This window comes from Camelina sativa, chromosome 14 (assembly GCF_030686135.1).
Source record: "Camelina sativa cultivar CO46 ecotype springtype chromosome 14, ASM3068613v1".
In the NCBI taxonomy this organism is placed as follows: Eukaryota; Viridiplantae; Streptophyta; class Magnoliopsida; order Brassicales; family Brassicaceae; genus Camelina; species Camelina sativa.
In genome coordinates this window covers 27806718-27820867 of record NC_141893.1, presented here as the reverse complement: position 1 = coordinate 27820867, position 14150 = coordinate 27806718, and the positions used below count along the sequence as shown (strand labels likewise).

The following is a 14150-nucleotide window of genomic DNA, read 5'->3' as shown; positions in this document are numbered from 1 at the left end:
GACGACGATATTTTCTTGACAAACTCTTAGATGAGCGAGACGCCAAAAACCCTAATTATTTTGCTGGGCTATATATGTTTTCTGAAGTGTTAGTCGGCCATTTAATTAATGGGCCTTAGGAAATATTTTGAGTTACTAACTTACTATGTGACCCAACTTCCCACTGTGTGTGTTCTTAGGTCTTTTAAAAATGAAAATAATGGAATAGTGGACTTAACATCAGGTTCATTGATCTTAATTAAGAACTGTTGTTGGGTTTGGGTTTGATCTTGTGTGACGTGTTTTTCGCGGATTGGAAAGATTTTTTTTTTCAACCGAGACTTTGTTTCAATTTTTTTCAACCGAGATTTTTCATTTTTCAACCGCCTGATTTTTTTGCAAAGGAGAAAATATGGCGACTGCGGAAGAGTCGAAGTTGTCTCCGGCGAATTCGTTCGGTTCTATCGTTCTCGGCGGAACGTTTGATCGATGACACGATGGGCATCGAATGTTCCTTAAGGTAAATTGGGTTTTAATTTTCTTTGATTAATTGAGAATCGAACTAGTTTATTGAACTGTTGTGGTGGGAAATATAAATCAGGCGGCTCCAGAGCTGGCCAGGGATCGGATCGTAGTTGGAGTATGTGAGCGACCACACCTTTAAGCAAGTAAGCGACTACACCTTTAATCTTTTTCTTTGCTTAGATTTGTAGCAGTTTCGTAATTTTTTGTTTCCTAAGTACCATGAGATTGATTCTTATATATAGCTAAGTTTTGTTGCTTTGATTGATTTCGACTTGGAGTGATGTTGTTACTTATGAGCAAAATGCAAAAAAAGAACCTTTGAACATCTTTGCTAAAAAGTCTGAAACTTTTTTGATGAGTTGTTTTGAGGTTGAACATCAACCACATCTTTGCTAAAAAGTCTAAAAAGTCAGAAATACTCTGTGTGGTAATGTGGATTACATGTGGTTGATGTTACAGGAATTCAATATTGAGAAGTTGCAGCTAGTTGAAGCAGAGAAGAAGAAGATTAAACAAGAGTATGAGAAGAAGGAGAAACAGGTCGATGTCAGAAAGAAGATGTGAGCTCTCTCATCTTTCTCACTCTCCTCCTCTTTGTTTCTTTAAGAAAGATAGATAGAGTGTGGTTATTTCTTGATTTGATTTTAGGCCATGGCTAATTGTATGTGTTTGCTAAGAAACTCTTGAAAGTTAGCCAACATGGCTTTTTCAACCTTCATCACCGTCAGTATAAACATCTCTTAAAAGATATCATTGTCGACAAGGACGTCTTCCTTCCCCCTGCACCTTCAGATGATGATCCTCATGCTCTTTCCTGGTAATTAAATTTCCATCAAACCAAAACACTCAAACCAAAATCGTTTGTTTGGTTTTTTTTTTTTAATTTTATTTACAATGTTTTTTTGTTTATCAACGATTGAACAACATAACAATATCCCACTTCCTTCCCAGTGTTAATTGCACCTTTTTTTTAAGGACTCGATCACCTATCAATGTACTCACTCGCATCTTTGTAAATCATAGCTCTAGCTATTGTCAATATAGCAAAACATGAGATTGTCTTTATAGCATTCATGGTTCTTCAGTTTTATACAATGTTCTTGTGACTCTGTTGGCAATTGGTTCTTGGTGAAGCTTTCTCACAACTTGAGTCTGAGAATGTATTAGGTCCTGTCTTAGTTTTATCTGTTACTATTAGTTCTGGCTTAGTTTTATCTGTTACTATTAGGTCCTACGGTTGTGCGGGATGCAAAGCTCCTCTTTATAAATCAACCACAAAGTTCAACGCCGGTTGTGGTGGACATCTTGGTCATGTTTTCAAAGGAGAAGGTTTGTTTGGTTTGTTTGGTAATTAAGTAATATGTTTGTTTGGTTTTTTTTAAATTTTATTTACAATATTTTGTTGTTTCATAAAAATTTGGTATTGTATTTTGAATTTTAGTAAAAGTTTTATAAGTTTGAAATTTAAATGTTCTTTTATAAGTTTTTAAAATAGTAATATGTTTAAGAATATTATATTATTAAATCTTATGATTTTAAACATGTTCTCCCAATAACTAACTTTTTAACAAAAGATCTTAACTATTGATCTTACATTATTTTCATAATATATTTAGTCTAAGAACACCAAAAATAGTTGCCCCTTTAAAGATGCATTTAATAACAAAATTGTGACATGTGTCAAATATATTGATTAGATGTTGACATGTGTCAATTTTTTTTGTTTAATAAACGTAGTAGAACAACTAATTATATTTACAGAATTTTACATGTTTATATTTTAAAAATATTATTTCTCTAAATCGAAAAGTAAAACTAAAAAATCAATATATTTTTCATTGTATGTTAATTATATTATATGTGTGTTCTCAATAAAATTTGACAAAATTGCAATACATGATGTATATTAATATAGTTTTACATATTTTATTTTAAAGATCTTAATGCATGTAGTAATATGAGAAACCTGAAAAAAATATAGAAAAAATGAGTTTGTAGGAACGGATTTTTGGTTAATTGATGAAAATTGACAAAAGTATTATTTATGAAATTATGACATGTAGAAGCATAATATTTAGGATATTTTTGGATTTCCAAAAACTTTGTGGATGTTAATAGATTTTCTTACTGATTATTTTTATTGTTAAATTTAAAATACCAACTACATACATATTATCTCATATGATGTTCACATTATTTTATAATTAAAATTTTAACTCTAATCCATGAAAAAATGAATTATGGTTTTACGATGAAATTGATATATAAATGTGATTATTAAACTGAATATCTAACGATAAAATTTATTTTAGATTGAATTTTTTTTCAAATATTAATATGTATAATTTTAAACAAATTCATTTAAGAATATTAGTCATTTTTTATGTTTGATTTTATAATTTCAACATATGTATTTTTGTAATGCATATGTTAAAACAAAAGATAATTTAAAATCAATTATAATTTATAGGAATGAATCTCCGGTTATTTGATGTGAATGTCTCTATATCTTTATATATGTTTTTATTTTATAAATTTCACTCATTTAAAATTGATTATGACATGAGGTAAAATTAGTACTTATGAGATATCAACATAACAAATATATCCTAAATAATGTTGATTCAGTTTTTTTGCGAATTTATTTCGTTTTTTATATGTATTTTTAATTCTTACTAAAATGTAGATTTGATATGATGTATTAATTGTGTTTGATAAAAATATTTAGTTCTATGCATTAATATGAAATGTGTAATTAAACATAAAATTTGGTTTATTATGATCGTATACATATTTAAATGGTACTTCTTGTGCTATAAGAGTTTTTGGATAAAAGCACAAAGATTAATAAATAATAAATATTATGTCATTTATAAAACTTCAATCAATAGAAAAATATATTGCATAGTTCATAAAGTCATAACTAATAAAAATTGTATATAGAAGGTTGAGAAAATCAAAATATTATAAAATAGAGCAAAAAAGCCTTAAAACTCTTATATAATAAACTGAGAGTATTAAAATAAAATATGAGAGGTTCATATTCAATATTAAAATATTATAAGATAAAATCTAAAAACAAGTATATTATTACTTAATTATTCTCAATAATTTTTTCTAATTTTTACTCGCGTAATAACGCGGACTTTATCTAGTGTATTATCAAAAAATAAATTATACAAATTGTTTATAGAGAAATATCATAAATTATTACAATAAATCGTTTTCCAAAAAATATCCTGTCAATTTTTTTAATCCAAAATTACCACAAGCAATTGGTCAACGTACCCAAAGATGTACAGAAAAGTAAAGTTGTATATGAAAGTTGTACCAAAAAATTGAGAGTAAATTTTTTAATAAAATTTTTAGTAACACTTTTGTGATTAGTAAAAAATCAAACATGTACAAGTGGTGCAACTTTAATTGTGTTCACCAATCAAAGCCAATAAAAATGATTTTTAACAGTTTATAGTTAAAAATTTTGGGTTTTTGTTGAGTTATTTTGAGTTTAAAGTTTAGTTTTTATGAGTTAGTTTTGAATGTTTAAAATTTAGTTTCAGCTTTTTGGTATTTTGTAAAATAATATTTACTTGTATTTTGAAAAAGAAAACTAACAATAGTATTTTGAGGAAAAAAAAATAATTTGGTATGAGAAATGTCCAAATTTTTATAAAAATCAGCTTCATTTTCTTCTTTCTAAAAGTGATAATCTTGCAAAAACAATATCTATATCAATCGGACCAATATACTATGGATGCAAATGGTTGTATAAGATTGAACGGTTGGAAAAATTTAAGTTGAAAAAAAAAAAAGAGTTGAACATCATTTCAACTTTTTGGGTGCAATTGGTTGCACAATTGAAAATGTTGAAGGAGTTGAAAAAAATTATTCAACTAAGTTTCACCATTTGATTGGAAGAGGTTGAAGAAGTTGGAAAAATCTATACAACCCATCCAACCTAAAAAGTTGAAAAAATAAATTAATCCTACAGCAAAAATGTTCAACTTGTTCAACCACTATTTTAGAGATGAATGAGTTGAATATTTTCCAACTCAATTTTGTTTAACTCTTTTTTTCAATTTTAAGCAACCATTTGCAGCTTTTATCTACAAAATAGTAGATGAATGGGTTGAACATTTTTTATTTGTAATTTGTTCACTTTTCCAACTTTTTAAGTTGAAGAGGCTGAATAAGTTTGTTCAACTCTTTCAACTTATTCATCTCTAATGGTAAAAAGTGAGTTGAATATTTTTCCAACTCTTTCAACTTATTAATTTAGTGCAACCATTTGCACCCACTTATTAATATATTTTATTTCGTTATTTTTTAAAAAAAATTACAAATATTTTTTAATTAAAAAAAAATTGGCTTGATTATTATTGTAACAATATTTGTAATTTGTTTTTACAAATATTTGTTATTGGCTTGATTATCCAAAAAAAAATCGTGAGTGGTATAAAAAGTTGGAAGAGATAAGAAGCCTAAACCATCCACTAACCGGTCTTTGTCACCAGTTTCGACAACTTTTCTCAAACATTCTTTCTTTCTAGGTTTCTCTTCTTCCTTTCTCTCCGATCTTTGCTTCTCTGCGAGGGTAATCATGGACGCCGTGGCACCGAATTTGGTTCAATCTTCCGTCTTACTACGTCAATCGTCCGAAAGGTCGGTAGTTTTAACACCCAACTGTCCTGGCTTCATGCGATTCGTCGGCTCCGGACCTCAATTTCGTCTCAGAGTATGTGACTTCTTCTTTATACTGCTTTTGATTCTCTCAAACCCAGAGAATCAATTTGGTTTAGCTTTTTCATGTTTGTTTGTGATTTTTGATTCTGTGTCGAAAAAATCGGAACTTTTGGGTTCTTTGTGACAATGTCTCATATATGTAATAATTGGCTTTGATTATATATGCATGCAGAGCAACTCTTCTCTTAAATTCTCGAGACCGTTGCAAAGCCGAACAAGTTATGTTAACTCTCGGAGGAGTTTTGTGGTTAAAGCTTCAGCTTCAGCTTCTGGTGGTGATGCTTCTACAGATTCAATCGCGCCACTTCAGTTGAAGTCTCCTGTTGGGCAGTTTCTGTCACAGATACTAGTGAGCCATCCTCATCTTGTTCCAGCTGCTGTTGAACAGCAACTTGAACAGCTCCAAATCGATCGAGACGCTGAGGAACAGATCAGGGATGATGATTCCTCTGTACCTGGAACTGACATTGTTCTCTACAGGTTTGTCACTACATGACGATATTTTTAATTAACATTTCTACTGCTACTTTTAGGTTTTGGATTTTGAATTAGATTTGTTTCTTGGGTGGGGGTGTTTAGGAGGATTGCTGAAATTAAGGAGAAAGAGAGGAAAAGGGCTTTGGAAGAGATTTTGTATGCTCTAGTGGTTCAGAAGTTCATGGACGCTAATGTTTCACTTGTACCATCCATAACCTCATCATCTGCTGATCCGTCTGGTCGAGTTGATACTTGGCCGACTCTAGATGGGGAACTTGAGAGACTTCACTCCCCTGAGGTTTATGAGATGATTCAGAATCATCTTTCCATCATCCTTAAAAACCGCACTGATGATCTGACAGCGGTTGCGCAGATTAGCAAACTTGGAGTTGGACAGGTTTATGCTGCTTCAGTGATGTATGGGTATTTCCTGAAGCGGATTGACCAAAGGTTTCAGCTCGAGAAGACGATGAGGATTCTTCCAGGTGGTTCGTATGAAGGTGAGACTAGCATTGAGCAAGCAGGCCGAGAAACAGAGAGAAGCTTCTATGAAGAAGCAGAAGAAACCTATCAGGCTGTATCCTCAAACCAAGAGGTTGGTTCATTTGTGGGAGGGATCAATGCGAGTGGTGGCTTTAGCAGCGAAATGAATCAATCCCGTTTGAAGACATATGTTATGTCCTTTGACGGAGAAACCCTCCAAAGGTATGCGACGATAAGATCAAGAGAAGCGGTTGGGATAATTGAGAAGCATACAGAAGCATTGTTTGGGAGGCCAGAGATATTGATAACGCCACAAGGCACAATTGATTCGTCCAAGGATGAGCATATCAAGATCAGCTTCAAGGGATTGAGGAGGCTTGTGTTGGAGGCTGTGACCTTTGGATCTTTCCTCTGGGACGTGGAGAGTCATGTAGATTCAAGGTATCACTTCGTATTGAACTGAAACGTATGTGCCACATTCTTTGAGAGAGTTTGGGGATTTGTTCTTTGTAATATATGCAACTGTGAACTGACCAACTAATATTTGTTGCCGTAGAAATTGAGTTTATCAATACCCATTTTATTGGTAATGATACATTCGCGATCAATTTGTGTTATTGTTCTCATTTACCGTTCCTGACAGCATTTTGCAAAGTTCATGATCAATATGTTCGGTTGTGCATGATAATTCTTGACACGAGGATAAATGAAGGCTGTTCTTGAAATATAGATCAAAGAAGCAGAAAGAAATAGACGCTGATGATATACATATCGTGTGCAAGGCTATTCACGATACTACTCATAGTTTCGTTCAGGTTCAGTAATATTTGAATGTAAAAATTGCAATTAAAAAAGAAAACCTTTACTTATATAATGGTTTTGTGGAACCAACTCCCTATACTCGTGAAGATTATTATTACTCTTCCTTGGATCTCTTCTTCGCCTCTGCCTCCAAGAGCTCCAGATCTTTGTTGAACTTGCAGATGCGGTAAATGCACCTGTCAATGAACACAATAGATACCAGTGAGTAACGCAAAACCTCGTGTGTGTGTATAGACAGTTAATAGCTGATGAAGAAGTTACCAGTAGAGAAGAATTCCTGCAGCGCACAGAACCACATTCCTCTGAGCCTTGTAGATCTGCAGTACATACAAATCATTAGTAAGCAAGCTGAGACATTTTCAGGGCAAGATAAGAAACTAATTATCAGAGAGTTCAATTTTCAATATGAGCAATAGATTCTGGCAAACTTGCAACTGCAGATCAAAAAGTAACTGCGAACCAAGAATCAACTAAGTGGTGAGGAAGCTTCACCAAGAATCAATTGCCAATAGATTCACAAGAACATTGTATAAACTGAAGAACCATAATGCTAAAAAGACAAACTCATGTTTTGCTATTTGACAGTAGCTAGAGCTATGATTTACAAAGATATGAGTCAGTACACCGATATAGGTGATCGAAACGTTAAAAAAAAAAGATGCAATTAACACTGGGAAGGAAGTGAGATAATGTTAAGTTGTTCAATCGTTGATACACTAAAATCTAATTTATACAACATCCTTAAATAATGAAAGCCAATTCTCAGATGTTTAAGTTACAAATATTGATCTAGCAAAACTAGTCAGGATGAAACTCACAAACCTAACAATTTTTACTAATCAAAAAAGATTCATAAAACATAGAACTCAGCTACAGAACAATCAAAAGACTAAGGTTATATATATAAAGCCAACAACAACGGATTTGGAATGGAGACTTACAGATTTCTCGGAGCGATCCCGTTCCGTAGCAGTGCATACCTCAGATGAACAAGAAAGTCTATGCTCAGCCTTCCAGTATAAATCTGAAAGGAAATCATTAAAAAAAAAAAAAAAAAAAAACGAAATAAGCAAAAAAAGGTATACCCTAACCCACAGAATCACTCGCGGCTCAAAAACCCTAACTAAAATTAACACAAAATTCGATTACGAATTAGAGAAATCGGATGAAAGCTAGATAAAGAGAGAAGAAAGGTTACCGAGGAGCTGAAACCCGGCGAAGGCGACGATGGAAGCAGCAGGTTGGAGAATCAATGAAACAAGTTGAACGACACGTTTCTTAATAAGCATAGGGTAAGGTAGAGTCAACATGAGGGTGATTACAACTTCGGCCGCCACCACATACGACAGAATCAGCCATTGCAACGCCATTCTTCTTTCTTCGTCTTCTCTTCTAGATCTTTCTCTCTCTCTCTCTCTTAATCTCTTTCGTGTAAGGGTCGACGAAGAATAATTATTATTATTATTATAGACGAACCGTGTCCGTGCTCCACGTGCCTACGAAGCTTCTTTTTTTTTTTACTTACTAATTAAGTTTTTGATGGGCTCTCAACTTCGGCCCAATTATCTCCATATACCGGTTTAATTGCTTGAACCATGTTTTAATTATAACCGGTTTATTTCGGTTTAAAAGTTGGGTATTTTGACTTTTTGGTTGTCTTCCCTTCTTCTACGGAAGAACAAATACAAAAATACTCTCACTCTCACTTCTTCTTCTACTTCTTTACTTTCTCCTCTTTTCTGCCATTGTTGACTATCAAAGTCTCGATTTTTCTCGTCTCCTTGTGAGTTTAATCTTATTCGATCTCAATTAAAGCTAACACTATGGTTCCTCCGGCTAAAAAATTCATCAACAACCCCAACGGTTCGTGATTGATCCCTCGTCTCTCCTTCTTCTTTTGTGTTTCGAGCTCTCTGTTTTTATTTAATCTCATATGGTAGTTTCATGATCTGGACATATCAATTCGCTAGAGATAGGATGAACTTAAAAATGTATATTTCTCGTTATTGTGCAATTTTGCAGATGTTGTAACCGAGTTCATCGAGGGTCTTGTTGAAACTTATCCTGGACTTCAGTATTTGGATGGTCTTCCCGAGGTTCTATAAAATAAAATCTCCAAAAAAAAAATATATATATATTCTTACCATGTTTGTGGGAACCCTCAGGCTTAGTCTGATGAATTTACAGATCAAAGTTGTACTACGGGCTGATGTCTCGGCTGCGAACTATGACAAGGTTGCTGTTATATCAGGTTGGAGTTTTCTTTTCCAAACGTAATTTATGTTTTGATTGACGTTTTATATCCGTGTTTATGGGAGCAATGATGAAACAGGAGGGGGAAGTGGGCATGAACCAGCACAAGCTGGCTATGTTGGAGAAGGAATGCTCACAGCTGCTATTTGTGGAGATGTTTTTGCTTCACCACCTGTTGATTCCATCCTAGCTGTAAGTTACTCTTCCCATGTATCTTCTTTGTCTTCTCTTCAGTGTTTCTAGTGAATGATGGATCTTTGTCTAATTCCAGGGGATTCGAGCTGTAACTGGTCCAAAAGGATGCCTCTGGTTATCACGGTATTTAAAATATGGCTAGACATATGCTTATATATACAATATCTTTTGAAAGACTATCCCTCAATCTCTTTGGCTGATCTAGTTTCTCCTTTAACTATTGTTAATAGAACTATACTGGTGACCGCTTGAACTTTGGCCTGGCAGCTGAGCAAGCAAAAACTGAAGGTTTCCAAATTGAGGTAACTTGTCTATTTGTTTGTTTACCATTTGGTAAGAGCATTGGTGGATAGAATGACATGTTCCCTTTTATAGACTGTGATTGTTGGAGATGATTGTGCTTTACCCCCGCCCCCGTGGCATAGCGGGACGCAGAGGTTTAGCGGGAACAATTCTTGTCCATAAGGTTTCTCAGTTCTCCTTCTATATTCTTTTCCCTTTATCTGCACTCTAGGCTAACATTTCTTAGTAGCGTTTGCAGTCGATCCTCATTTTGTTTGTTACTGTCTTTTATGTGATGTCTAAGGGGCAGGCTCTTATGCACTTATATTTCTTATCATCCTTTCTTATTGTTTTGGTTTAAGGATAGGTCGCTGGAGCAGCGGCTGCTGCTGGTCTTTCTCTAGCCGAAGTTGCAGCGGAAGCAAAACATGCATCTGAGATGGTTGGGACCATGGGTGTTGCACTATCTGTTTGTACGCTTCCAGGACAAGTTGCATCAGATCGTTTGGGTCCAGAGAAAATGGAACTTGGGCTTGGAGTTGTATGTTGTTTCCCTTCATATTTTCTAATAATGCCATAGGAAAGTGAGAGCACATTTCTGTTTCTTGTATTTTGACTTTTATTCTTGCTAATTTTGAACCTTTCTTTCAGCATGGGGAGCCTGGTGCTGCTGTGGTTGATATTCAACCTGTGGAAGTTGTAGTTTCTCATGTTCTTCAACAGATTCTGAGTCCAGTATGTACACTATTCTTGTTTTTCTGCTGCAGTTTCTCCATTCCATAACCATCTTATTGACTATCTCCAAAATAGTAGTGTTAAAAAATACATTGTACATTATTGTGTTTAATTCATTGGCCTAAGCATTCTTTCTAACGGCAGGAGACTAATTATGTTCCAATTACACGTGGTAACAGTGTAGTTCTGATGGTTAATGGGTAAGCCTATAACAGTGTAGTTCTCATTTTCACCGTTACAACAATGTTATATCTATGATACCCAGTTACCGACATATGGCATAATGAGTTATGCTTAATTATATCTGAGTTTCCTATTGTTCTGCAGCTTAGGTGGTTCTCCTCTAATGGAACTTTTGATTGCTGCTGGAAAAGCAGTCCCAAAATTACAATTGGAATTTGGGCTTGCCGTTGATAGGGTGTATACTGGATCATTTATGACGTCTCTTGATATGGCAGGTGACTGTTTTTGGTTGTGTCTATATAGAGTTACCGGTTTTGTGCTATTTCTCTCACACTCCCTCCCTTCTCAGGGTTCTCGATATCAATCATGAAGGCAGACCAGTCAATTTTAGAGCGTCTGGATGCTCCCACCAAGGCTCCTAGTTGGCCAGTCGGCACAAATGGTCTGTGAGACGTAGTTATATTGTCTTTCTTGTTCCTCTGATATTTCCTTTGGAACTTGTATTAGTTTGTAAATTCTTCATTCTGTATATTTCTCTTTATAGGGAACCGCCCCCCAGAAAAGATCCCCGTTCCACTGCCCTTTCAAGCAACGAAAAGCCAAGAGGTAAGCACTAGGTTTGGAAAAATTCAATTAGTCAGCTTAGAAGGGGTTCAGTGAGATGCGATAACCTGTAAGTATTCATGAGAACTTGCCAGGCGATCATGCTAACTTGTTTTGCTATTTTTAGTCTCCAAGCCGACCACAAGAGCTTAGTCAACAAGGGCAAGTTCTTGAGGCAGCTATTGAAGCAGCAGCAACTGTAGTCATCAATCTAAAGGATAGTTTGAACGAATGGGATGGAAAAGTAGGTGATGGGGACTGTGGATCAACAGTAAGTCCTGTTGTTCAAATGTCTGTACAACATAAAGTTTTGCATTTACGCGTTTCTTAAATCTTATGCACACACCACCATTAATAGATGTGCAGAGGCGCAACTGCTATTCTGGAGGACATGAAGAATTAGTGAGTCACTTTACGCTAATTACCGTTTTACGTCTTCTTTTCTCCGTTTAGTTTGATTATTTACTTGCAATTTATACCCTCTCTTTCTCGTTCTTATAGTTATCCACTCAATGATGCTGCCGAAACAGTGAGTGAGATTGGTTCGTCAATTAGAAGAGTCATGGGGGGAACTAGTGGAATAATGTAAATCAGCGCACTTAACTTGACAATTTTCTTTCACTAAGATTGATCATGCATTTTGCATTAACTGATAAAGACATGACACTGTCTCATATGAAACCAGTTACAATCTCCTCTGCAAGGCAGCATATGCGGAGTTAAAAGCTAATGGTCAGCCAGAAACCACTCCCAAACACTGTAAGATAACGTTCCTTGTATTGTCGTTAACTATTCCAAAAGGCACATGTTCGCCTACTATGTTACTGATTTATTCTTGAAATCAGTGTCTGATGCACTCAAGGCAGCAATCTCTGCTGTCAGTAAATATGGTGGAGCAACTGCCGGTTACAGAACGATGTTAGATGCACTCATCCCAGCTTCAAAAATCCTTGAGGAGGTGACTTGCCAATAGTTGTTTACCTTTTTCTTAAAAACCAGAGATTATAATTTAACAAGTTGTAACGAGCTTTGCTTTGATTGTGAGCAGAAGCTGAGTGTTGGGGAGGACCCTATTACTGCTTTTGTTCTGTCTGCCGAAGCTGCAACCACAGGAGCTGAATCTACCATTCATATGCAAGCACAGGTGGGCTTTATTGACTCTCGGTTAATTGGCTACAATATTGCAATCACTGAGCTCACAGTTATGAGTTGGATGTCAAGTTTTTTGTTCATCTGATGTAACGGATTATTGGATTGGTGGACAGGCCGGAAGATCTAGCTATGTATCAGCTGAGATTCTTGCATCAATTCCTGATCCAGGCGCAATGGCTGCAGCTGCATGGTACAGCGCCGCTGCAAGGGCCGTGAAGGAGAAGAGCCAGGGGTTGTGATCCGATCCGATGAACTACTCTGTTAGAGGTTTCATCGAGCTTTATTGATTTGATTTCTGCCTATGGTTTTGTCGTCTATGTATATATTGTTTCTGAGTTCTTACCCGTTTATGTAGAAAACTACTAAGGGATTCTTGTGAAATGCTTCCCCTGTTTGTATACAACTGAGTGAATGACATTTTTTTCTGCATACATTGAGCAAATAATTACATCGATAGTTTTATTAAACAGAGGCTTGATTTGGCTTAGCAATCATCTGTTTATGGTGGTTTAATCAGAAGCTTGCTGGTTCAGATGATATTAGGATTCTTTAGGCTCTTTTACTACGGCTTGTCTATACGATCTGGTTTTAGGGTTTAGATGATTTTGCTTTTCTGCTCTTCGCGTTTAGCCTGTAGAAATGGCAAGGCTCTGCTAGTTCTCAATTGATTCATATGCTTGTTGATTTTGCTTTGGTTGCTTTGGTGGTCTTTATGGTGATCTCTCCGGTCCAATTATGTGATGTTCTCTGCTGTGTATGGTGTCATCCGGTTTGAGTTTTGTTGGAAAATTGTAGGTCTTATTTGGAACCAAATCTTCCTAATACTATTCCAAAGTATTATGGGTTGGATTATTTTAATGAGTATTTATTGTATAGTTTAAAATTGAAGAGTGAAACATAAAACCTTTCTTGAGAAATGTGTTGACAACCCTCGATTTGCCGCCTGTTTTTGTGCATTGGATAATGCTCTGTGTGACAACGGCTTCATTCTCAGTTCAGGTGAATGGTGAACTTGTAGGATTCTTTCCAAGTGCAAGGGGTCTGAGACAGGGATGCTCTCTTTCTCTTTACTTGTTTGTTATTGTTATGGACGTTCTTTCAAAAATGTTGGATGGTGCAGTCGAACATCAGTTTGGTTATCATCCAAAGTGTAAGAAACCTTGGTGTCACCCATTTGTGTTTTGCGGATGACCTTATGGTTCTTTCCGATGGTAATGTCAGGTCCACTGAAGGCATTGTGGGGGTTTTTGAAAGCTTTGCTAAGCGATCGGGTTTGAAAATTAGTCTGGAGAAGTCTACAGTCTATCTCGGGGGGTTTATCTGCCTGTGCTAGCCAGGAGATTCAGGACAGTTTTAGTTTTGAGGTTGGCCAACTCCCGGTTCGGTACTTAGGTTTGCCCTTAGTCACCAAACGTCTGTCTCTCTCGGAGTGTTCGCCTCTCATTGAGCAAATCAAGAAAAAAATAGGCTCTTGGACGGCCCGTTTCCTCTCTTTTGCGGGACGTTTAAACTTGATTCAGTAGGTGCTATGGAGTATATGTAATTTCTGGTGTTCTGCCTTTTGTCTTCCAAGACAATGTACTTGTGAGATTGACAAGCTCTGCTCAGCGTTCCTCTGGTCTGGTCCGGACTTAAATCCTCATAAAAATAAAGTAGCTTGGGAGGACATATGCAAGCCAAAGCAGGAAGGTGGCCTTGGTTTACGATCTCTGACTGAA

At 35.6% G+C, this 14150-nt stretch overlaps 3 protein-coding genes across 9 annotated transcripts; 2 read left to right on the top strand and 1 right to left on the bottom strand.

Annotated features, from left to right (window-relative positions):
* The first annotated feature begins 129 nt into the window (after positions 1–129).
* LOC104742359 (UV-B-induced protein At3g17800, chloroplastic) lies at positions 130–6815 on the top strand. Of its 4 annotated transcripts, none has more exons than XM_087483585.1 (8): positions 130–499; positions 581–647; positions 964–1064; positions 1153–1321; positions 1733–1833; positions 5055–5239; positions 5420–5727; positions 5827–6815. In XM_087483585.1, the coding sequence occupies exons 6-8, from the start codon at positions 5105–5107 to the stop codon at positions 6668–6670; spliced, it is 1287 nt and encodes a 428-aa protein (XP_087339711.1). In that variant the 5' UTR covers positions 130–499; positions 581–647; positions 964–1064; positions 1153–1321; positions 1733–1833; positions 5055–5104; the 3' UTR covers positions 6671–6815. The 4 variants fall into 4 exon arrangements, with proteins under 4 accessions (XP_087339711.1, XP_087339709.1, XP_087339710.1 ...); XM_087483586.1 differs by having other exon boundaries at positions 361–499; positions 591–647; XM_087483583.1 differs by lacking the exon at positions 1153–1321.
* A 95-nt stretch (positions 6816–6910) lies between these two features.
* LOC104742361 (uncharacterized) lies at positions 6911–8508 on the bottom strand. Its single transcript, XM_087483587.1, has 4 exons — positions 8228–8508; positions 7971–8053; positions 7291–7346; positions 6911–7205 (listed from the first exon to the last, which is right to left on the bottom strand). Exons 1-4 carry the CDS (start codon positions 8397–8399, stop codon positions 7124–7126), a joined length of 393 nt encoding a protein of 130 aa, XP_087339713.1. The 5' UTR covers positions 8400–8508; the 3' UTR covers positions 6911–7123.
* A 133-nt stretch (positions 8509–8641) lies between these two features.
* Positions 8642–12899, top strand: LOC104742358 (putative 3,4-dihydroxy-2-butanone kinase). Of its 4 annotated transcripts, none has more exons than XM_087485869.1 (20): positions 8642–8892; positions 9052–9125; positions 9217–9280; positions 9362–9474; positions 9554–9600; positions 9708–9779; positions 9853–9943; positions 10127–10300; positions 10411–10494; positions 10639–10694; positions 10822–10952; positions 11027–11119; positions 11222–11283; positions 11408–11551; positions 11639–11682; positions 11782–11865; positions 11966–12039; positions 12126–12238; positions 12329–12424; positions 12546–12899. In XM_087485869.1, the coding sequence occupies exons 7-20, from the start codon at positions 9869–9871 to the stop codon at positions 12669–12671; spliced, it is 1356 nt and encodes a 451-aa protein (XP_087341995.1). In that variant the 5' UTR covers positions 8642–8892; positions 9052–9125; positions 9217–9280; positions 9362–9474; positions 9554–9600; positions 9708–9779; positions 9853–9868; the 3' UTR covers positions 12672–12899. The 4 variants fall into 4 exon arrangements, with proteins under 4 accessions (XP_087341995.1, XP_087341996.1, XP_087341994.1 ...); XM_087485870.1 differs by having other exon boundaries at positions 8700–8892; positions 10122–10300; XM_087485868.1 differs by lacking the exon at positions 9853–9943 and having other exon boundaries at positions 8700–8892.
* Positions 12900–14150: the final 1251 nt, after the last annotated feature.